The 24142-nt window shown below is 41.8% G+C and overlaps 2 protein-coding genes and 1 non-coding gene across 3 annotated transcripts; 1 reads left to right on the top strand and 2 right to left on the bottom strand.

The window, feature by feature from the left end:
• Positions 1-7: 7 nt before the first annotated feature.
• PUMCH_003040 (uncharacterized protein) lies at positions 8-1879 on the bottom strand (the record flags this gene model as incomplete). Its single annotated transcript, XM_063022025.1, has 1 exon — positions 8-1879. The coding sequence occupies one exon, from the start codon at positions 1877-1879 to the stop codon at positions 8-10; it is 1872 nt and encodes a 623-aa protein (XP_062878095.1).
• Positions 1880-12696: 10817 nt separating this feature from the next.
• On the top strand, positions 12697-12768 carry PUMCH_003039. Its single transcript has one exon. It is a non-coding gene; the product is annotated as a tRNA-Glu (tRNA).
• A 4063-nt stretch (positions 12769-16831) lies between these two features.
• PUMCH_003038 (uncharacterized protein) lies at positions 16832-19984 on the bottom strand (the record flags this gene model as incomplete). Its single annotated transcript, XM_063022024.1, has 1 exon — positions 16832-19984. The coding sequence occupies one exon, from the start codon at positions 19982-19984 to the stop codon at positions 16832-16834; it is 3153 nt and encodes a 1050-aa protein (XP_062878094.1).
• Between the last annotated feature and the right edge of the window lie 4158 nt (positions 19985-24142).

Below are 24142 nucleotides of genomic sequence, written 5' to 3'. Positions count from 1 at the left end.
ATTCAATTTAAATCTGAGGCACTGCTGCACCATCTCCTCTCATATCAGAACCACCTGCCCATGCTCGCTTTCCTTGTCTAACGATATTTTTTATGCATTGTGCTCTTCCAAAGACTTCGCGAGCATGCCCTGTTACCATGTTCACTTCGTGACCCATTAGGCGCAACGTTTCGAAGACCTCGGAAGTTATTCCTTCTTCTAAGCGAACCAATGTTGCAGGAGTTGAGACTGGCCCAAAAGACCCTTTGCCAACATCTAAATGTCTCCCTGACTCATCCGGCTCGAGGCAAAATCTAGGTGCATCAAGTGCCTCCTGTGGTGAGAATCCAAACAAAACTAGATTGAGAAATATTTGAACATGGGCTTGTGGTTGTTCCCATCCGCCCATACAAGCGACAGATGCATATAGCTCCCCAGTGCTGTCATCAGTGATGAGAGAAGGTATGATAGTGTGATATGGTCTCTTACCTCCTTCGAGGCAATTAATCGCCTTGTGACTTAAATTGAAGTTTGCTCCACGGCTTTGCAAGGCAAATCCATAATCATCGGGGATTATACACGATCCAAAAGGAGAGAAAACGGAATTAATAAAAGAGCAAGCATTTCCATCTTGATCTGTGACTGTGAAGTAAACAGTATCACACTGATACATAGGATTTGGAACAATGTCCACATCTTCTCTTGTTAAGACTTTCTTCATATCAATAAGCCTCGAGCGTTCTTCAATGAATCCCTTAGATATTGCTTTCTCCAAGTCTATGTCCTTATGAAAGTCAAGGTCTGCCACAAAGTGCTCGGAATCGTAGAATGCCAACTTTAACGCTTCAATCAAAAGGTGTAAATATTCGGCCAGATTGTGCTCGAGAGACTCAAGATCTATTTTCCTCTGATCCGCCAACTCTCTGATGTATCCCAAAGCAAATAATGCGACAATGCCTTGGCCATTTGGGGGAATCTCCCAGATCAGCTTTCCCATGAAGCTCAACTTGATAGGGTCAACAAACTTTGATGTATGGTTGGCGAGATCACTGAGCTGCATCACTCCACCTAAGTCTCGAATCTTCTCAACTATTTTCTCAGCAACATCTCCTCTATAAAATCCATCCTTACCTTCCAATGAAACTTTACGAAAAAGGCTTGCGAGTTTTGGGTTGCGGAAGATTTGGCCTTCTTCACAAAATGAACCGTCCTCATTCAAGAATGTTTTTGCGTTGTCACCACTCATCCTTATTAAATCATTCAGTGCATCTCTCCATATTTGAGCTGATACTTCAGCGACAGCAAACCCATTTTCAGCCAAACTAATGGCAGGAGCGAAAATTTCTTCTAAGCTGACGGCTTTTGAGCCCCATTTTTCGATAGCATCAAGCCAACCAGCGATAGCACCTGGGACTGTGACTGAATGCACGTTGCGGAGCGGTAATCTTGGACCTATGATTTCAGTTTCTTTTTCACGAACAACTTCAATCGAGAGATCAGCAGGTGCCTTGCCACTTCCGTTAATTCCGTGCACCTCTTTGGTCTCACCATCATAAAAGAGAACAAAACAATCACCACCGACTCCGGTAGATGGAGGTTCTGTTACGCACAAGGCAGCGGATACAGCAACCGCTGCATCCACACAATTTCCTCCCTTTTCCAAAATTCGAATTCCTGCTGCATTGGCTAAAGGCTGCGATGAGGCGACCATTCCTTTGCAAGAATAGACGACAGAACGCCTAGAACTGAATCTATTAAACATTCTTGTAATTTGAGTATTAAATGAGTCTTTGAATTCAATACATAGAGTTTTTTGTGGATCTACATGGAATTTATATGATCTTGGAGGGTGGAATTTCCCCACAAACCGTGTCCGTTCGTCCTGTGTATACCTCAGCATTTTTTGCACCCATTCCGGCACAATCTCAAAACAGATTTGACCCCGGAATGCGAAATTCTGGGCATCTGCTACTAAATCTTTTTAAAATCAATGTTCGGAGGAAGGGACTACTTCAAATGCTTTCATCAGCTTCGACAATATCGTCTTGTTATTCAATCAAATGACTCCCTATAGCAGTAAATTTCCGGCGCGTCCCGCTTCCAACGATTTGCATCGCATGCTTCACCTATCGAATAATTGAACTCAGTTGGTCCGCATCCTAAGCAAGCTAACGAATGGCGATATTTGTTTGAGCTTAATTCTCTGACAGCCTTCGTTACGATTTCTTTAACATCGGGGCGTTTGTATTTGATTTCTGTACCATCGATACAAGAAATATCGCTAACCGACTGATCTTGCGAAGACGCCATCGTCAAATCTTCAACTTTTTCTCCTAGCTCCAGTTCACCATAAGTCTCTTTCGTGAAATATAAAAACAACTTTGCTCGTCCGGAATCTAGATATGGGTAAAAATCACTCCAAATATGATCATACCACTTCAAATGGGCAATCTTCTGAAACGTTGCGTGGATTTCGACTTCGCATTTTTGTGGTCGATACAAAAAGTCGTTCATTTCATTCCGTTTTTCAAGTTCCCTCAAGAGTTCTAGTGCAACGGGTAAAGTGAAGGATGAACCCGATCCTGCCGAAAAGAGAAGCACTGTCTCAAACTTTAACAAAGGCTGGTAATTTCCTCCAGATGGTCCATTTATACCTGCCTTCATATTATAAATCATTCCTTTTGGAAACCCAGAAACTAGCTTGCGAAGGTTGACCTCCGATATGGTCGAAATCTCAAAAGGCTCCTTCTTAATGGAACTTGACGAACTCAGGTCATTGATGTTTGCATCCTGCGACTGAATGCTGCTCTCTTCGTCCTTTTCCTCTGCCATCTTCTGGAGCTTGTTGTGCAATTTTTTAGTAAAACCTCCCTTCTTCCTGATAACTATGACCATTTTTCCGCAACTTGGCAAAGATGCCACAGTGAACGGGTGATACGCAAGCAATGCGACCTTGTTGCAGTTGAATAACACGTGCTGGCCTGCCCTCCAATTACCATAACGAGGGACGAAACACCACCACCATTTCAGAGAATCACAATTGGAGATGCTTATGGGAATACTGACCCTTAAAGTGTCATCATCAAGAATTTCAAAGTCGCATTTACCTTTTGTTGGACCGTTTCTTTTGTGAACAATTCCCATGACTCTTCCAACAATTCTGTCCAAAACAAGCAAATGGACACCAAGAAGAACCGGAAATCGAGCCCTTTTGTTGTGGAAATAAATTAATAATAGGAAAATGAAATTAAAAATACGGTGTTGAGCTAAAAAGAGCTCAAACGCATAATTTCGGATGAATCTCAATGAACCCAAGTTCATCATTCCCAAGCATGAAAAGCCAATGAATCCGAATATTTGAGGGGGAATTCTTACCATGATGTAAAATTTGAGCCCGATCCAGTATTGAAGTGACAAAGACATGTGGAGAATAGCCGAAAGAAACAGAAACCGTCCGAGCCACTTATGAAAGAACACCGACTTGTCTGTAGGAAGACCTGAAATAGCAGAAATGAAGTTGTTTTTTGTCACAAACAACAAGATTGCAGGCACTTGTGCGACGCTAATCAGTCCAAGCCGCTTTGATACTATATAAGACTGAGGTTCGTAATTGATCTCAGCGGTTTGTGCTATGCAAAAAAAACCATTCAAGCCAACATGAAGAGTTGCAGTTAGAATAAGACTGGGTTGGAAATAGAAATCTTTTCTAAAAAGTTTGATTCTGTGTGTTTGAGAGAAGGTCTCGCTTAGCTTCAAGAAATAGAAGTATGGAAGAAATCGCAAGCTATTGGAAGATCTCCAGGATCTCAAGAACCAAGGGATCCATAAGAACAAAATGCCATGTATAAATGGTAGCAATAGATTTGTAATGAGAGAAAGAACGAGGAATTTCAAGTTCCTTTCCCTTTCAACGTGATACTGTTCTTTGAGAGGAATTGCCATTATCCCAGTGCTGAAGAAATACTATAATAGAGAAAATTGACAACGGAAATTTTTTAGCAAATCGTTAGTCTCTGATAGTAGTGACTTATTTGTAAGAAGGAGCCCGGGAATGTTCACTTAACAAAGGTTCATATCATATTCTTGGCCAATCTGATCAGGGGTGAATCCGGACTTTTCGGTATTTTGATATCTTTCTCGATCTATTGATTCTGGTAGATTTATTTATCGGAGTTTTCAGGCATTGAAGTTAAAGTGCTTCTCTTAGGGGACTAAATCGAAATTGGCTATGAAAGCAAATATTTAAAATTTGATGGTATGTTTTATATATTTTCTCGTTACTACGCCATTATCAGCTATATGAAAAATGAAAGTGCTTTTAATGTACTCCGAGATCGGCTTTCCAAGATAATACACGGAGAGGTCCAGAACAGGTATTAAAGCGCACTCTCTCAATCTATACTCAAATCATACATACTACTTGATAAGAATAAAACTTTTGATTATGATTAACTGGAAATTGTTCGTTTGTGTATTTGCTCTTGTTTCCAAGAGCAGTGCTGACAATTGGTCAACTTACCCTAGTGTCCCAAAAACTGCTTCTATCAATGGATTCGCTGACCCTATCAAAGCCAAGTTACCCTCTTGTGCCTCTGATTGCGTTGATCTCTCTACTGGAAATACTCCATGCCCATACTGGGATACTGGGTGCTTGTGCATTATGCCTCAATGGTCTGGTCAGGTTGCAGGCTGCATTGCACAATCCTGTTCAGGATCAGAACTTGTTGTTGCAACGTCGTTAGCTTACTCGTTGTGCTCGAGCGTTGGAGCTAATCTCTGGATGATGCCTGCTTCGGTGTCTACGGCTCTTTCTCGGGCAGCTGGTGTGAATCAAGCGGAGGTATCGGCTGCACCTACTAGTACAGCGTTATCTTCTAATTTGCAGCCAATGTCCGTATCGGCGCCAAATACCACCTCGCGCGTAAGCGCATCCTTGGCGAGCGAAACATCTGCAAAATCTTCCCTGACTCAGAGCCAAACTTCTGTTACCCGTCAAAACAGAGGGTCTCATAACTCTGTGAATGAATTCTGGGCGGTTTTGTTCATTCCTATCTTTGTTTTAGTGGCCTAATCGGGGCCTCGACGCAGATCGGATAGATAATGCAGTAAGTCGTTCATAGCTATTTGAGTCCCCAATAAAAAATTTGGTCTATTCCTTCAATATATTTCGTATCTCAATAGCTTAAGGTTTCAAAGACCGCAAGTTCTTCATCATTTTACTGAGAGTTGGATTAAAAAAATTTTGCGGCTCAGTCGGGCTTATCGGTAGCACATTGAATTACTTTCATATACCCTTTTCTTGACAACAAGTAATGGGGCCCAATTTAGCCGCCATTGGGTGAATTCTTCTCCATGCTCGGTCTAGCATATTTAGAGTTATACTGTACCTGCAGAGTTCATAACCGTTACTAATTAGCCGAGAGCGAAAAACAAGTACCCCGGCCGGTGGTAAATGGGGTATAAAAGACCTTCCAACCCTAGAGATTTTTTTTCAATCATCAACCATTATGAAGTCTACCACTCTTTCGCTTATTTCCATCGCCGCAGTTGCAGCCGCCGCTGAGAACCCCTACGCGACATTTCCTTCTGTCGCAAGAACGGCAACTATTAACGGCTTTGCCGATAAGGTTTACGACACCTTTCCTCAATGTGCCAAAGAGTGTGTCAAAAAATCTACTGCAAACACTCCATGTCCATACTGGGATATTGGATGTCTTTGTGTGATGCCTCAATGGAATTCCCTTGTGGCTCAATGTATTGCAGACAACTGTTCTGGTGCTGATGTTTCTTCTGCTTCTAACGTTGCAGTTGCCTCTTGCTCTGCTGCAGGTGTGTGGCTGCCCTTCTGGATGCTCAATGCTGATGCTTCGAGTGCTTTAAGCTCTGCTGGACAGAAAACGGTGGCAGCATCTACCACATCGACAAGTACTGCTGTTTCTACTTCTGAAGCTGCTCCTGCAAGTTCTTCGACTCCACAAGCTGCTTCCTCAACCGCTAGTGCATCAGCATCTTCAATAGCCCCAATTACCTCTTCCAGTCCAGCAGTAACCACGACCTCTGCTTCTATTTCTCAAATTGCCTCGTCCAGTTCCATCAAAGCTCCTGCTACTTCGTCTGCTATCTCAGCTGCCGGTTCCTCTGCTGGTTCCGCACTTTCTTCCGCTCTCTCTTCCGCTCGTTCCTCTGTCTCGACCGCGGCATCAGTTAAGAGCGTCGTTTCAACCTCCTCCGTTCTTAACTGTACTTCTTGTTCCGCCAGCTCTGGAAGTCCATCGATTATTGCCTCCGTCAATGGTGTTGCTAACATTGTGCCTGCCGCTGCCCTTGGAGCCGTTGCAGCCCTTGCCGCTTTGGTTTAGAGAGTTTTTTAAAAATTGTTTATGCAACTAATTAGACTCAATTTAATGTTTAATTCTCATTATTCCAGCAAATTCGAAGTAGTCGAAGGATGAATCTAGAAATTGACGATCAGTTGAAGTCATAGTCTCAAATAACATTCTATTAATTCTGTGCGAGTCTTGTGAATCGCTTGATTATATTTTTTATTTCCTTTTTTTTTTTACATCCACTACTTATATCGAGTTGCTTGGTAGTTAAAGATAAAGAATGCTGTTCCACTTGGCAGGTAGAGACTTCCTGCATAAGGTCTTTCTGCTGTTTCTCTACCCCACATCTTGATCAATTGTCAAAGGCCAACTTCCTTAAGGCAACTTCAATATGAAATTACCAGAATGGAAACAAGACAATTGGATTTTATTACTTTTAGTTGTGTTGGCGCTCTTTCTTGCAAGAAAGTTGCAAAGAATTAACACCATAAAGCATTTAAGCAAGAAATGGGGTACGAAGCCAATAAAGAGCATCTCGATCTCGCTAAAGGAAAGAATATTGGAAGTGCGCAAATTGAGTTCGTCGGGAAAATTCTTCGATAATTACAAGAGCCGATTTGATCAAGAAAAAACACATACCCTTAAAACAAGCTTCCTAGGAAACACTGTGGTTCTCACAATGAGTCCTCAGAATGTAAAATGGATTTTGGGGAAGCATGTGGAGGACTGGAATTTGGGTAGTCGTCCCACGGCATTCGGGCCATTGCTCGGTAAGGGAATATTTGTAGCAGAAGGTGAGAGATGGAAACATCTGAGGGAGATGCTCAAACCTCAGTTCATGAGAGAACAGATCTCTCACGTAAGTATGCTCGAGCCCCATGTTAAAGTCTTGAAAGAACTCATTCTCATGAGAAAAGGGAAGTCGTTCGATATACAAAGATTGTTTCATAGGCTCACAATGGATGCATCCACTGAATTTTTGTTTGGTGAAAGTGTCTCCTCCTTGAAATTTGAGCTTCCGTACGGAAATATTGACGAAGAAGATTTGAAGAGAAAAATTGAATTCGATCAATCCCTCCTGTACGTGCAAGAATACCTGTTTTTCCGAGTATTGTTCTTCGAATACTATTGGTTCTTCAACTCCTCAAAATTCCGCAGTGCTGTCGCGAATGTTCATGATTTTGCAATGAGAACTGTTGAGAGAACACTCAAGCTGCGTGCTAATTCCGCTCCGTCTCAAAAAGGTGAACTTCATTATGTGTTTTTAGACGAGCTCATGAAGGAGACTTCTGATCCCAGGACTATGCGCGATGAATCTCTTAATATTATGCTTGCTGGCAGATCTACCACTGCAAGTCTCCTTCTGTCTGTTTTCTACGAGTTGTCCCGCAACCCTAGCGTGTGGCAAAAATTAAAAGAAGAGGTTGTCAAAACCTTCGGAACTGGCGAGTTCAAAGAGGATCTTCGTAGTATAACGTTTGAGAACCTAAAGCGATGCATTTACTTGAGATATGTTATCAACGAAACACTCCGTTTGTATCCTCCAGTCGCGCTGAACCTTCGCAAGGCGGTAAGAGATACATATCTTCCACAGGGCGGAGGCCCCAATGGCGAGGATCCATGTTTCATCAACAAGGGAGACTACGTCGCCTTGCATATATACTCCATGCATCGGCTGGAAGAAATCTTTGGACTGGATGCAGCTTCCTTTAATCCGGAGCGATGGGAGTCTCTATCAACAAAGGTAGGCTCCGGCTTCATCCCATTTGGTACAGGTCCGCGTGTGTGTTTGGGCCAACAGTACGCATTAACAGAAGCCTCCTACGTTACCGTAAGGCTCGTGCAGATGTTTTCCGCAATATCATCATTTAATAGCTGCGAATACCCTCCACCAAAACGTATCACAGCTACTCTCCAATTTAGCGAGGGTGTCAACATATCAATGACTTGAACACTTTATGACCGTATTAACCTATGCATTTCTATGACTTAATGATAATTTATGACCGAAAAGGGCTATGTCACTATTCCGATATATTTGGTTGTAGAACTCCTATGATAATTACCCTAATTTTCATGAACCTGTACTTATTATTGATTATCAGTTCTTATCGGCCACATGGAAGCAGTCTCAAAGGTACGAACCACAAGCTGTCCATCTGCCTGTTTTTTCCTCATTTGTGGATATCATAACGGCTAGACGGACTTAATGTGCATTGCGGTTATCTTCATCGCTCACATGCACCTCTTGATTCTTTAACAGGGTAATCATCCAGACAACTCAGAATTCTTTATGAAAAAAAAACTAGCATGTTCCGAAATTATTCCTGTCTCGAATTCGTTACTTGTATTAATTTTTCTTTTTTGCATTTATTGACCGTTCTTACCGATGAATTTTACAAGCTACAGCCTCGTTCATGCGCGACGGCCTATAAGTGCATACTCCACCTTTATGTAGACCTCCTTCCAACATTTCCAGATCTGGCAGTCAACTGGGTCCTCTCTATTCCATCATCGACTTGTGATATCTTCAGACTGCGGGGGACATGACAAACTTTCACTATATATGAAGTAGCTGATCTTATCAATTCCAGTTCATATTCTACAAGCTCCAAAGCAATCAACATCGAAATTTATTTAACCTACTACCCACAACACCCCCAAAATGACTACTGGCAAAGTTAAGCAAGACAGAATCTGGTCCGTTTCAGGAGAGCATGAAATCGTATTCAAGCAAACTTGGGCAATCTTGTTGAAGCAATTTGGCTATGGTTTCGATGATGTGTCGTACGCAGACTTGGAATCGCAATCAAACTTTGTATCATCTAAAAGCAAAAACGCCCTTCCAAAGATCTCGTCTACATCCATTGTTCCTGAATGTCCTCTTCCTACCAAGCAAACTGTTGACGCTTTCCACGCACTCACCGGTAGTGCCGATGCTCTTCGTGGAACATTTGACTCCTCAGCCAAGTCCTTGACCACAGAGCATTTCCATCATCTTGAGAAATTCGATATTGCTCAATTGCATCAGGCACTCATGTCAACTTTGAGAAACGACCATCCAGATAACAATCTTCTTCGTTTTGTTAGAGCCAGAAAGTTCAAATTGCACCCAATCATTGAGATGGCAGCCAATTGCTTGCATTGGAAGGCAACTTCTCATCATGTTGACAAATGGACCAGCGATGGTGATTCGACCATTGCCTTCTCTAAGAAGCATCCTGAACTAATCAAGGCCTTCGAGATGAAAAAGGTTTACTTGAGAGGCACCGATCGTGAAGGCGGTCCTATTTGTGTGATCCGTGTCAAAAAGCACTTTGGCTCAGACTGTCCCGAAAAAGATTTTGAGAAGTTTATTTGTCTCATTATTGAATGGTGCAGACTCGGTTTGAACGACTTTACCTTAGGAAACGATGGCGCCAATATTCTCTTCGACATGTCCGGTTTCTCTTTGAAGAATGCCGATTTGAACGCTGTTAAGTTTTTGGCTAAGGCTTTTGAGGCCAATTACCCGGAGAGTCTCTCTGCCATCTGGATTCACAAGGCTCCATGGATTTTCAATGCTGTCTGGAAGATTATCAAGGGATGGTTAGATCCTGTTGTTGCCTCTAAGATTCATTTCACGAAGTCAACCGCTGATTTGGAACAATTTGTTGACAAGAAGTTCATTCCAAAGGACTTGGGCGGTCTCGATGACTACGACCCAGTCTACGTTACACCAACTCCTGAGAATAGTTCCAGAAAAGCTCCCGACAGCAAATTCGAAAAATTGCTTGCCGAAAGAGAAAAGTTGTTGCTTACTTTCATTCAGACTACAATGTCTTGGATCGATGCCAAGACTGAGGAAGAATCTACTAAGTGGTTAAACGCCAAAATACAATTAGGTGGAGAAATTGCTCTAAACTATACTCTGTTGGACCCTTACACCAGAGAGAGAGGTGCTTTTGACAGAAATGGTGCCATTCCAAAGCTTGGATTTTAATTCTTCAGAAAGAGCTACTAAAGAGTTTGCTTCTTTGAATTTGCGAAACTTAATATATTTCGACTAGATTTTTACTGTAGATGTTTGGCATATGTATTCATTTGAGCTCAATTCTATGTTTATTTTTCTTTTTCATTTCCACATGAAGTTGAGTGAATAGTGCCTTTTCACAATTTTTGGCCTGTTCATCGCAAGTGCTCAGAATTGAAAGTTGGGGAGAAAAAAATACTCGTGATCACATTTAAAGGAAAAAAGGGATGAATCCTGGTTCATCAAAGAATAGGATTTTTGTGATGTGCATCTAGCCCTGTAATTAAGCGCTCTAAGTGCTACATGTATCTGCAAAAGCAAATGAAATTTAAAACCATACATAGAGAAAAACTCACTTTCAATCATAACAAAAATGATTGCCTGAATTCATTTCAAGATTAAAGCAACAAAGCGGCGAGGCCCACTGCACCAGCAAGGCCCATAGCATTCTTAGCTGCACCAGCAGTGACAGTTACAGAAGGAGCACTGGAAGGAGAAGTGGATGGTGCACTAGTGGTTGAGGTGAGAGTGGTTGGAGCAACAGAAGATGGAGCTGGTGTAGTAGGAGCAACAGTTGGCTGGGTTGTAACTGTGGTCAGCAGAGGTGGAACAACACAAGCAGTGCAGGTGATTGTGGTGGCAGTTGTTACAGTAATTGGCTGAGCTGTGCAGGCATTGTCCTTACAGGAAGTGATAGTAATAACGGTAGACTCAGGACAATAGGTTGTGTAACTGGTAATTGTAGTATTGGCCCAAATAACACTTCCAGTTGTGGTTGTGGAGGTGGAAGTGATAGGTGCTGAGGATGCCGAAGAGGAGCTAGAGGAGGAAGCAGCCTTCTTATACAATTGAACCGCTTGACAGTTGGGGAATGGAGCAGTGCTGTTTCCGGCATCATTTACGGCAAGGATCTGCTGTGTCTTAGAATAATTGTATGGATCGTTGACATCGTTACACAAGAAAAAGTTGTAGTTAGTGATTTTGTCACCGTCCAAGGTCAAAGCAACTGGAGTGACAGCAGGGCCAATGGCTGCAAATTTTCCCATTGCACCAAAATTGCCATCATACTGTCCCATTGGAACAGTAAGTTTCTTGGTAGAAGGATCAAATTGGTAGCTTCTGCCACCGCTTTGGCTGTTGAAAAAGTAATTGATACCAGCTCCCTCGTGTTTATCGGAAAGTTGACCGACAGCGTTACCATTTTGTCTAACTTCAAGAACAACTGTGTCAGCCGCAACAACAGCAGAGAAAGCGAGAGCAGAGGCAGCGAATGTGTACTTCATTGTAAGATAGTGAATCAATTGATGATGTGGGATATAAATCAGGGGGCGACCGAAAGGTCCTTTTTATACCACGATTTCTCATTCTCACTAAAAATAACCGATTTGATCCACTGGAGAGTTGCCGCCCTCATGCAGGCAGATGGTTTCTTTTTCTGCATATACTGAGGGGGTGACCTTAATTTAGGACCCAGCATGGTAGTTGGACCACCGAATCAGGTAACAATTCAGCACAATGATCCAGCAGATTCCATAATTAATCTGGAATGGTGCTATAAATACTAAACCCATTTATGCATTAATGAAGATTCCGCCATCGCTGCTGCTATCGTATTTGCAAGTCTGAAGAGTGACAACCAAAGCAATGTAACAATGTCATAGATAAGAAATTATTGCTTCATACCAACTTTTTTCTCGAAATTAATGTTGTTCCACTTCCCGATTATCCGGGATTTCTTTTGGATTCGGCGACGGTTGTGAGTCAACTTTCTTCCCGATATGGCGCACCAGCATGTTGTAACCCTCCTGAATCATGTGGGGTACATGAAATGAAACATAAGCGTACATATTGGAATATATGTGCACTGTCCTCGACCAATTGGAACTAAATTGCTTCTGCACGGTGACTTATTTCAGTCATTTTATTTTTGGTCTACGTTGGGAGAAATAACCTAGGTTCACTCTACCACCATTTATTTTTAGCTCTATTTATAAGTCATACAGGCTTTTCGAGAGAATTCGGCAAGATCCGATGGGATGAACCGAGGAAGAGGAACTCCGGGTTGTATATTCCCTACGATCGAGTACAACTCATTCGAAGCAAATGTTCTTCTTCTTAGATTTGCATATTTTTTACTCTGTTTTTTTCTTAGCAAGGCGACAAAAAAGAACTAGGTTCTACCCAATGTATGTTTCTAGACCTGTCTTGTGAAGAACCTAGTATTTCAAGGCCAAGGCAATGACAATTCGCGCTGAAGAATTTATGGCACAAAAGATGTCACACAGAACTATCTTGCATCACCTGGAGTCAAACCTCCTTTCTCTTAATAAGCATATTTGTTGTATATTATTTTTCTGTCCAAAATTTATGTATGTAAAGTCCGATATGGTGTAATGGCTAGCACAGTTCGCTCTCACCGAGCAGATCGGGGTTCGATTCCCCGTATCGGAGTTCTTTTTTTGGTCTTCATCTCTCAGTTATTTCCATTTTTTTTTTCGGGCAACATTCCAAATTAAGATACAATAATTTCTTTCGTAACGAGCTTTAGGCTCAATGTGTCCGAAGTCTGTTGGTAGAGGAGACTTGAAACCTAAGAACCAAACCCGCTGTTCCTCAGTAAATCTACAACACAGGAGTCAAAGTGTCGTTTTGACTTAGAAGTTCAACATATGCTTCTGATTTATTTCTCTATGGTTGAATATTCATGTCTGATGATCTGTTTACTCAGTTATTACTCTAGTTAGAACATCAGTACTAGTTGCTCTACATAATTGACTGTAGCTAGCCCTACTTAGATCCCGAGCTGACCTACCGGTGGAACCTTGGACAAGCCCATCATCGGGCCATTTTAGGCCCATCGATGGGTCGTCGTGGCTACCCGAAGCTTCTGTGCTGTCCTATCAAATTTATCCAGAATTTCTCATTCGATGTGTCTTATACTAGCGCCAGCAGCTATCTCGATATTCTGAATTCGGTAATTTAGTGGTATTAATCCATGAGTCACCTAAAAATTTCTACCCGACATCGACCAACTCAAAATCTTAGATCTATGTATATCGAAACCATTTGATACCTAGAACCATGATGAGTGATAAAAGACATATTGTTCCATATTGTATGTATAATTGAAGAGTATGTTAAATCAACCAATTTCGCATGCTGAAACAGAAGTCTATTTGAAGGTTTCGATGTGGCAATAAAAAGTAGAGTGTAGTTCAACATGCACCTCAGGTATTATATTCCACTTCTTACTTCGAACACGTCCACTTTTACCTGAGATATACATTTTCTTGTCATTTCAACATTTATTGGGCCATCTCATAGATTGGCTTAATTGGCGTGAGACAAGGTGTTTATCAGGGAATTTGATGTGTCGCGAATTTGTAAATCTCAGTTCTTCGCCAATCAACTCGCTGATTCAAGTCTTAATGCGGAAAATCTGTAACCATTGCATTCGGGTACATTTCTTCCTTGCCTTGGTCAGGCATTGTTATCATCATTTTGTGCTAATTGAGACGGAGCATCAATGCTACCTGGATTAAAGGTCTGCAAAGACCGCCCCAGTACAATGTTCGCCAACGCTCAATGATTCGCGGAAGAGAAAAGCATCAATCGGATGTTCGTCATAATTCACCAATGTTGAGCAGGCTATTCATCATGGCACCTCTGTCATCTCTCAGATCTTGTCACCACGAATCTCGATTAATTGAGGGATTATCTGGAATTTTTTAGATTCAATCATCTCTCGGCTAGGGTAGCTGCTAGAAGGAAGTATACCTTAGCTTTGTGAAAGCTCCAAAATAAGTCCCAAGAAAAACTTCCGGTTGCGGCCATATCAAGTGGAAAATACTGTTTCCCGTCCGATCAACGTTAGTCAAGCCACTTAGAGCCACACTGTTTTTTTTTTTAGTAAAGTGCATTCAAGCTATATACGTATACGAATGGGGAAAGCTGTTAGGCATAAAACCCCTCGTGTGTAGTTACCTTTGAGACGCCGGCGAAGCACGCCCACGGCCCACAGTCCACGAACCTCCGAACAGTTTCCCACTGCCCAGCGCCCGCACCGCACCACCCCAAGCACACCCCCCAGACCTCGTCCCCGGCAGCACCTCCACCCACCCTAGCCCCCTACCCAGGCCCAGTCTGTTCCGTGCCGCCCCTATTCCAAACACCATCTGTGTTTTCTCATCTCATCCTCATCTTCCTCTTCTTCCCCTTCCACTTCTACTCCCACCCCAAAAGAAGTACAGAAAAGAGAATATAGGAAAGTATGGTTTATATATTAATGTGAAACGGTCTATACCGGACGTTGTTTCAGGTTGTCGCCACATGAATCTAAGAATAGTCTTACATTACAGGCCATATATTTATCGTTTTGTTTTCTAGATTATCAATTATATTATGCTGTCGTATTTTATGTTATTTTCATGTTCATTCTATTGTTTCATTTCACGTTTCACATCATTTAGTGTTTTGACCATGACCCCGTTTTCCATCATCTCTACTCGTTCTATATCTCCAATTTCACAACAATCACATCCTATTTCCAGGTCAACTATTCCAATGAAAATGTTTTTACATCGATTTTATCGTTTTGGTGTAGTTTCGCTAGGGGGTTATTCTACTGAATAAGCGGCACTGCATATAACACATCTGAGAGTGAGTGAGACCGTCGGTGTTCACTGGTTGGTGTCCCAATTCCATTCTCCATTTTTTCCGCACCGGGTCTCCAAATTATATGATATCTTTTTCCCGCGCCGGGTCTCCAAATTTTATGATATTTAATATTTCCCGCGCCGAGTCCCCATTTGGCATGAAGTTTTTTTGTAGTTGTATCCATATGCTCTATATGAGATCGCCCACCATGATCTGACACAGCACCCAGTAGACATGCAACACTTGACATACTCTCACAGACATCACAATCTTCAAGAATAATTTTTGATTCTTTTAAACACCTTCAAGTTTTAAAGGATCAAAAATTCGGAGTGAGTGAGTGAGTGATTGTGCATTAGATATATACTGATCCTACGAGTCATCACTCTTAACGGTTCTACCTGGCTAACTTGCGGGGAGCACCGGGGCAAAAAGAGGGAGAAAAAGGCGTGGTCTTCAATGAAAAACACAGGGGATCCATGAAAAACAAAAATGACCGCGAAAACGCCCTCAAAGACCTGGTTAACCTGGGCATAGAGCCAACACGACCGACGGACCTCTAAGATTAAAACCTTACGCTTTATTAGGCGCAGGAGAAACTACGAGCACAGGAAGACCTGATCCGCCATCTATGTAAAAATACTGAACAAAACGGACGGGACCTTGTCGGGATCCCATGCGAGGTGTTCGAAAAAGACCAACCTGAAACACGTATCTGCAGGACAAGCATACAGGATGTTTGGCGCCGTGCTGTATTAAACTGTCGTTGTCTGAGTAGGTGTTAAGGTTAATCTGTGGACGGGCAATCAATCAATCGGGAGAGCAGTCTGTAAATCGGGCAATAAATCAATCAATAGAGCGAGAAATCAAATAAGGAAATCGAGAAATCGGGAGATCAAGCAAGCTAGAAAACGAGCATTCAATCACATTGTGTGGGGGGTCCGAAACCGTACCTGTACTCAATGTAAATGGATCAATATTCGATAAATCAATAGGCAAGAGTGTAAATCTGCAAGTAAATAAATCAAATCAAAACTTCGTTCATTTCTGTTAATGATTAAATTCGTCGAAAGTCGCGAAGTATCAGGAACAAGAATGAACATGAAAAGAAATTCAAAAACAAAATTCATCAAGACGAAAATCAAGTGGAATACAAGATCAACTCCTTGAAATAGAACACAAGTAATATTCAGGAGACGAGTCTCAACCGAATATTCAAATAATAAAAACACAGGGAGTAAGACTCACCCAAAAATAACAACCAAGAAAGAATCTTGGCAAAACAAGGGGAAATCTCGGAGAAATCACTCTCAAACGAGGAATTTCCATAGAAAATAAAACACACAGAAACGAGGTTCTGAAAATGGCAGGTAGGTCGAAGATCCTCCAGAACCAAGAGTGGAACTTGGAAATTCAAAAGGAATTCTCGGCGAAATCACTCTCAAGCGGAGAATACATAAACTTAAAAACACATGGAACAAAAGTTCACAAAATTCAAATGCAAGGCAGGGGTGAACCAAGTGTGGATCGTGATGAAGATGAAATTCTCATTTAGGCGACGCTTTCAGGTGCGAGGTCCTAGGTCCTAGGCTCTTTATTTATAATATAAATCCTCGTTTCACCCGTCAGCCATTTGCCATCCAAGATTTCAAGATCAAGAGATCGACTGTAGTTATGATATCAGTAATTTGAGAACAAAGTCTCACCCAGACACTTTAACGCGAGTGTCCTAAACAAAGAAACAGAGTCAACGAATATTATTCGAAGACTTAAAACACAAGTAGAGACACAAATAAATCCACGGCCAATGGAGTTAGAAGTGTTCTCAGGAAATGTATCAAAATATTATCACCGATCATCAATACTGTTTGCAGTATAGTGATTCATAGTATCTGAGAAGTGATCTAAGTTCAAGGTCACTAATCGCTTGAGCATGATTTGGAACGCGTGCTTTTAAAAGTCGACGCATGTATGAACAAAACTTATCTTGTGGTTGACCACATATACCGACCAACTTCGAGATTTCGGGAAGTCCCCGAAGTCCCGCGTATTGCCACACCTGACAAGCTATACGGCATTGAAAGAAGGTGTGATGGAGGGTTTTGATGTCACGGCCACAGAGTAGACAATTCTTTGCTTGAGAAAGAGCCCGCATGTCGTTTCCGTTATGGAACATATGAAGGTAGTCATATGGTTTATCGTGGACATGAAGTTGCTTACTCATTTGTTTCCAAAACTTTGGTAGACGCCTCCGGTCTGAAGGCCGAAGTATCTCATCGAGAGTCCTCAGCAACCGATCAGTCTGAGGAGACTTCTTACTAACCGAGTGAAATATCTCCGGATCATAATTGAAGAGATCTCCCAGATATGGCTCCACCATCTTCTCAAAATCCTCCAAGACGGGTTGATAAGGTTCGATTGGATCCCCTTGTTTCATACCAGTCAATTCAACCCACGCCTTAATGCATGCCCACATCAGTTTTGAAAATTCCTTTTGGAGTGATTTGTCGAGGAGATGGTAGGTGTGAGTCGGTCTAACGTACGTCCGTCCGAGAAGAAACTCATACCATGGGATGGTCAAATCGGAATCACTGATCATTTCTCTGTAACGGATTGCCCATGTTGCCCAGTGTTGTATCGTTAGGCGAAAGAGGCGATGATGCCATTCTTTTCCGAAGATTGCTTCATGAACCACTTGAGCTCTTCTACCGAGAAGTTGTCGATCAAGTAGAAGTACACCATAACCACCGAGTTCATTTCTGGTGAAGATTGTTTCTTGACCGATGCCGTAGAACAACTTCCGACCGATTTCATTCGTGAAGTGGGAAATGTCCCATTGATGCATTGGTGAGTGGATATCTCGATAGTAGAGCTTTGAGAGAAGGAAGGTGTTTACAGCTTTTCCGAGACGAGATGGCAGTAGTTCGTCTTTTCCATGAATGATTCCAAGTAAGTTTCGACATTCTTTCTTCCAATCAAGCGGACCGATTGTAACCCCAAGATATTTCATATTTGACAGTTCAGCAACTGTGTTTACTGGAAAGTCTAGATATGGGCATCGATCGGGATGATCTTCATCAATGACCAAGACCAGACTTTTATCCTTATTAACTTTGCAGCCAGAGTGATAGGAAAAAGCTTCAAGGCATTCTTTTACAACAGGACGATCTTCATCACTCATGAAGACTATAAGGTCGTCAGCAAAAGCCATTACCTTGATCGGAGTAGGGTCAAAACTGTGTCGACCAGTAAGACACATTCCTTTAATCTTTGAAAGGTTTCGGAGTAATTGTTCCATTCCGAGGATAAATAAGAACGGAGAGAATGGGTTTCCTTGCATTGTACCTCTTCTCATTGGAAAGCGTGGACCCTTTACATTATTGATGTAGACTTGAGCGTGTTGCGCTCGGAGAATAGTCATAATGGCTGTACGAAGGCGAGGGGGGATATCTGTCTTTTCCAAACATTTTCCAATGTACTTTTGATTAATCAGGTCAAAGGCTTTTTGGAAGTCAATGACCGCTGCAGCAAGGTCAGGGTCCTGTAATCTGACTTCAGGCCAAGCCCATGCTCTCGTTGGTCCAAGGTCAAGATCTTTTCTGCACCATAGATGGAGTACTGATTGGAACAGGAGAATGTTGTTATGGATGTGACGATCTTTGATAAAGCCTGTTTGATAAGGGCCAATTAGTTGATCAGCCACCAGTAATAATCGTTCATTAATTGCTTGGCAGATTAGACGGAGACTTGTGTTGATGAGGGCGATTGGTCTAAAATTCTTTATCTCGTTTGAGTTTGGGACTTTTGGTATCATTGTAAGGAGGATTGTTGTCATGGAATTGGGAATGATCCCTTCCATTAAACCATTTGCTGTTTTGGTGAGCATTTCTCCATACATGTCCCAAGTTGCTTTCCAGAATTTATAAGTAAGACCATCTTCACCAGGAGCTGAATCTGATTTAGTCTGGAGACATGAGTAGAGCTCATCTTGAGTGAATGGGCGATCTAGTCGAAAAGCATCTTCTGCTTCAATGGCGGGAAGGTCAAGATATTCCGATTCAGGAGGATCTCCCAAGTCTTCATATTGCTTGCTCCAAAAGGTCGTTGCCATATCAATAATACTATCTGTATTATCAGCAACACTGTCCCCATCTTTCAACTCAAGAATCACTCTTTTCCTCAGAATCATCCCCTTCATCATCAACTTTATCTGACATGTTTCCAGTCTCTTTACCACATATGATATCCTTTGCATCTTCTTCCGACAGTCATACACCATGTTATCGAAGTCAGTATACCTCTCAAACTTACGAAGTGTACTTTGAGTGAGAAGTTCATTTGGAGTAATGAAGCGAGGTTGTCCCACTCTAACCGCACTCTTCTTATCGATCATAAGAGATGTGCATACGGTTACATGAGTAGATGTCAAATCATTCTTTCGTTCGTAGTACCGATAAATGTGTGACTTAAGACTTTGATCCACATATATCCGATCAAGACGTCTAGATACCCCATGAGAAGTATTAGTTCCATGACGAAGGAACTCATTGAGATACCGCATTGTATCAACAAGACCATAATGACAGATAAGTTCACCTAGAAGAGACCTGGATTCTCTCTCCAGGGGATTGGGACTAGGGGTACCAGCAAGTACATCAAAATATGGATCTTGAATGTTATTGAAGTCCCCTCCGATCACAATCCGAGCAGTTCCTTGAGACAAGTGCCATTGGATTGCTCGAGAGAGAGCCCTAATTATATTTTCTTGTTCGACATAGCGACAACACGGCATATAGACAGAAACAAGGAGCATCTCTCCTAGGTCTGTCATCACCGTCATCGAAGCCACCAGTCGAGCAGTCACTTCATCCAACTCTAAACTGTCAATTTCCACCTCTATCACAGCAGAATTTCTCACCATTACCACCGCTCCTCCTCTTCCAGCCATAGACCATCCCCGAGGGGACGGCCGTCTTCCCACCTCCAGCAACAACAATATATCATGGTCCATTAGTTTAGACCATAGTTTCGCACGTTGGACGTTCTTCAGCAAGATCGTCAACAAGTTTTCTCTTGGCACTCCTCGGGGCAAGTGCGAATTGTACCCCTTGAGCGCCTCCGGAGAACTAATCTTGTTCCAGAGACAGACTTTCTGTCTCTGAGATTGAGTCACTTTCGCAGTTGACGATTTCACTTGTATCTGGGTTAAGTCTGGAGGAGCGTCTAGGTTGAATACGTTGAGTTCCACCGCGGGTATATCTGTTGCCTTGACTTTGGCTTTCAATTCGAGTTTCAGTTTGAGTTGGACTTCTTTGACTTCTTTGACGACTCTGAGGGGAGCCTTCAGGAGTGGCAGGAACCTCAAGTACCTCCAAAGGTCTCTTCTCCTTCCGACACATCTTCGACATGTGTCCAATGGTATTACATTTATGACATCTAATTTTTGGACAAGTTGAAGTACGATGGCCAAGTCGATGACAATAGTTACATGTCAAACCCGGCACCGCCACAATCATGGTCGACTTTCCGTAAAGGGTGTAGAAGGCCGGCCGTGGAAGCGTATCATTCTCAAGCGTCATGAAGCCAAAGAGTGAACCTGTCCAGGCCTCTTTGTCCGTCAGCAGGAGCCCTTCCGACACCAGATAGCTCTGGCTTGGAAGGCCGAAGAGGTGCCACTTTAACTGTTCCTCTGGGTCGAGCGGCAGACCCAAGGGATAAATGAATTCGAAAGGGAAGCGGTCGTGGCCTTGTTTAGTGATCGTCACCTGAATGCCATCCACCACCACATCCGTAAGACATTGTTTGTATGTTTTCTGAAGCTCGCGAAGACTGGTTTCCGGATCCTCTTTCTTTTCCAAGTAGTCAAGAACAGGGTGGAGCAAATCTTTCTCGGGCGTGAACGTAGGGTACATCATTACCACGGCGCTGTTCCTCTCGCGCACGATACCCTTCGAGAACAACACACTACGGATCAGCTGTTCGTACAACTGGTTGATCCACTTGTGATCCTCCCGCGAAGGACGCTTTTCCGCAAGAATCGCATCCAAAATAGCGTCTGCCCTTGCGACATCATAGTTCTTCAATTTCTCGCCCATGGCTTTGAAACCCTGCTCGACCCGCTTCATATCCCTACCCTTGACCAAAAGCGTGGCATGGGTTTGGAGATCTGCGGTTCGATGGACAATATACGCACGAAGCTGCAGAACAGGGAACCGTTTAAGAAGTTCCACATGGGACCTCCACGAGGCCTCAGGAAAGTTCCTAAAGTAGTAGCCCAAGTTGACTTCCAAGTGGTAGTCTTCACACAACCCGTCTTCGTCAATATACTTTTCGTATCTGACATGAGAGTTTGGCGAGAGAAAATCGAGAAAGAGCGCCCGATAGTAATAAACGACTCTCTTTCCAAGGATGAGGCCCATGAACGGAAACCGACTTCGGGCTTCCTCCAACGTGATCTCCCTAACTGTATCTGGATTTTTCGGATCAAACCTCATATAGTATATAGATATACTTTTTTATTTTATGGATATGTGGATCTTTTATATTTTATTTAAGTGGCCGTACAGCTCATGCAAGTCTCCATTCTGCAGAACCAGATCTACAGTAAATTACAGAAAAAAAGGAAAAGCAAAACGAGCAGGAATTTTCAAATAGCGGTTGGACCATGTTTTGGGTAGCTCATTTTCCGGAGTATCTATCTGCAGAAGTCGCAGAAAATTTAGAGCCCTGCCCAATGTGTTTTGGAAGAAATACAACCGTGCAAGACGGGTGAAAATTTGCACATCGGATCGTCCAATGCCAGCAGAAGCCAAGGCGAGAGCGATGAGCGATCAGGTCATGCGGGAGAGTCAGTTGTCTAAGTGGTCCAAAGTGCTGAAGAGTGATGTGAATGGAAGTAGTTATGTATGGGTGGTCTGATTGGGTATGTAGTCTACTACATGACAGCGGGAAGAATGGCAGAGAAGTTGAAGGGCACTTTTGGATATGGTCTATTGTATGTTCATTAAGAAATTGTAATACTTTTCTTTTGTTATTTTTCGTTGTTGGTCATTTTGGCTGTAGTTCTGAAGCTATCTGTAGAAGAAGAAGACAACTGGAGCAAGAAGTAAGTTTTGAAGGGGAAAACGATGGAGATAGAACTTTGTATGTTCATAAAGGAAATACAGTTTTATTCTTTTGATAGTTTTCATTATTGGTCACTTTGGGTTGGTATTGAGTTGTGATACCACCCAACAAGACAACTTAAACAGGAAGAATGGCAGTTGACGAGAGGAAAACATTTGGATATGGTCTATTGTATGTTCATTAAGAAATTAAAGTTTTCTTCTCTTGATATTTTTCATTATTGGTCACTTTGAGTGTGACTCCTGAAGGTACCGTAGATATATCACCACAGTGTACAACAAGAAGACCCTCTAATGTTGGAGTGAGTATGTTAGACACTTTAATGGATATATATAGTGTTATTTTTTGATGTTGTTATCTTTTCGTTCGTTCGTTTTTGTTTTTGGTGACTTTGGCTGGGGATACTACAGTTATCTATACTAGTCACAACAAGAAGACACTTGAAGGTTGCAGTGAGGATGTTAAACACTTTGATGGATATATATGGTGTTGTGTTTTGATGTTGTTATCTTTTTGTTTGTTCCATTTTGTTTTTGGTGACTTTGGGTGTGGACATCAGAGTAATGCTACAGGTTCCAACAAAAGGACACTTAAAGTCAGTAGTGAGTATGTTAAGCACTTCAGTGGGTATATACAATGTTCTTCTTTGACCTTGTAACGTTTGATTTTGTTATTTTCTGATATTCGTCTGTTTTGGTATTGTGTTGTAGGTATGACAGGTAGTCACAACAAGAAGACCTTTGGATGTTGCAGTGAGTATTTTAAAGTATTCAGTGGAGTCATCCATTACTATTGATCGATATTGTCTTCTTTAGTTTTGTTTTTGTTTGACTTTTGGTGTGATTGTTGGAGTAGTAATGGTACAGTGCTACAGTCAACGACAGAAGACATTCAGATGTTGCAGTCAGTATGTTAGACACTTCTATGTATATGTATGTTGTTATATTTTGACGTTATGATCTTTTTTGTTGATACTTTTTGATATTCGTCTCTTTTCGTATGGTGTTGAGGGTATGGTAGCTACAGTCAACGACAAGAAGACATTCAAGTGTTGTGGGAGTATGTTAGACACTGCTATGGTTATATATGGTGTTATTAGTTGGTGTGAGCTTCTTTTTTATTGTTGTTTTTTGTTTTTCGTCTATTTTGGTTAGGTATACTGCTACAGCCACCAACAAAAAGACATTCGAGTGTTGTAAGTATATGTTAAGCACTTCTGTGGATATATATGGTGTGTTAAGTCGGTGTGGTTGTGTTTTTGATTGTTAGTTTCTGTTTTTTGTCTCTTTTGGTTCAGTGTACTGCCACAACCAACGACAAAAAGACAATTGAACGTTGTGGCGAGTATTTTGAACACTTCAGTGGGTATATGCTATCAGTTGTTGATCTTGTTGTTTTTGATTTCGTTATTTTTCATTTTTGGTCTCTTTGGGTTATGGTATTGAAGATGTAGCCTCACAGTCCACCACAAAAAGACGTTTGAACATATTGGTGAGTATTCTAAACAATTTTATGGGTATATATACTGTTATTCATTGTTCTTGTTGTCTTAGATTTCCTTAGATTTCATTTTTGGTCACTTTGTGTATTGTAATCATACAACAACACAAGCAAAGGAGGATGGAAAAGATATTAACGAAAAGTAAAAGTTGGAGTCGGTTATTTTGACGTTCATTACTGGATTCACGTTTTTACATTTCGTTAAGTTTTTGATTTGGGCGATTTCGTTGTGTTTTGTATCTTTCCGGCAACAACGACAAGAATGAAGGTGAAGGTGGATTGGGTGAGAAAAAAATGTTGTCTCTGTGATTCAGTAGGTCTCAATTAATGGTATCAGTGTTTGGATTATTTTATTTTTGTTTTTTTGATTTTCGGTTTTGGTTGGATATTGGTGATTTTGAGTATTACCACGAACAGTAGTCAGAGTCCAGAGTGAAATATACCAAAATGAATGGAAACGGAAAGAAAAATCTTGAGTGGGTATATTGAATGTGCTCTTTTCGATGGCACTGTTTTTTGTTTTTTGAATTTTGTATTTGGTTGA

This window comes from Australozyma saopauloensis, chromosome 4, assembly GCF_035610405.1.
Source record: "Australozyma saopauloensis chromosome 4, complete sequence".
NCBI lineage: Eukaryota > Fungi > Ascomycota > Pichiomycetes > Serinales > Metschnikowiaceae > Australozyma > Australozyma saopauloensis.
Note: the sequence above shows the minus strand (reverse complement) of the source record. Positions and strands in the feature narration are given on the sequence as shown.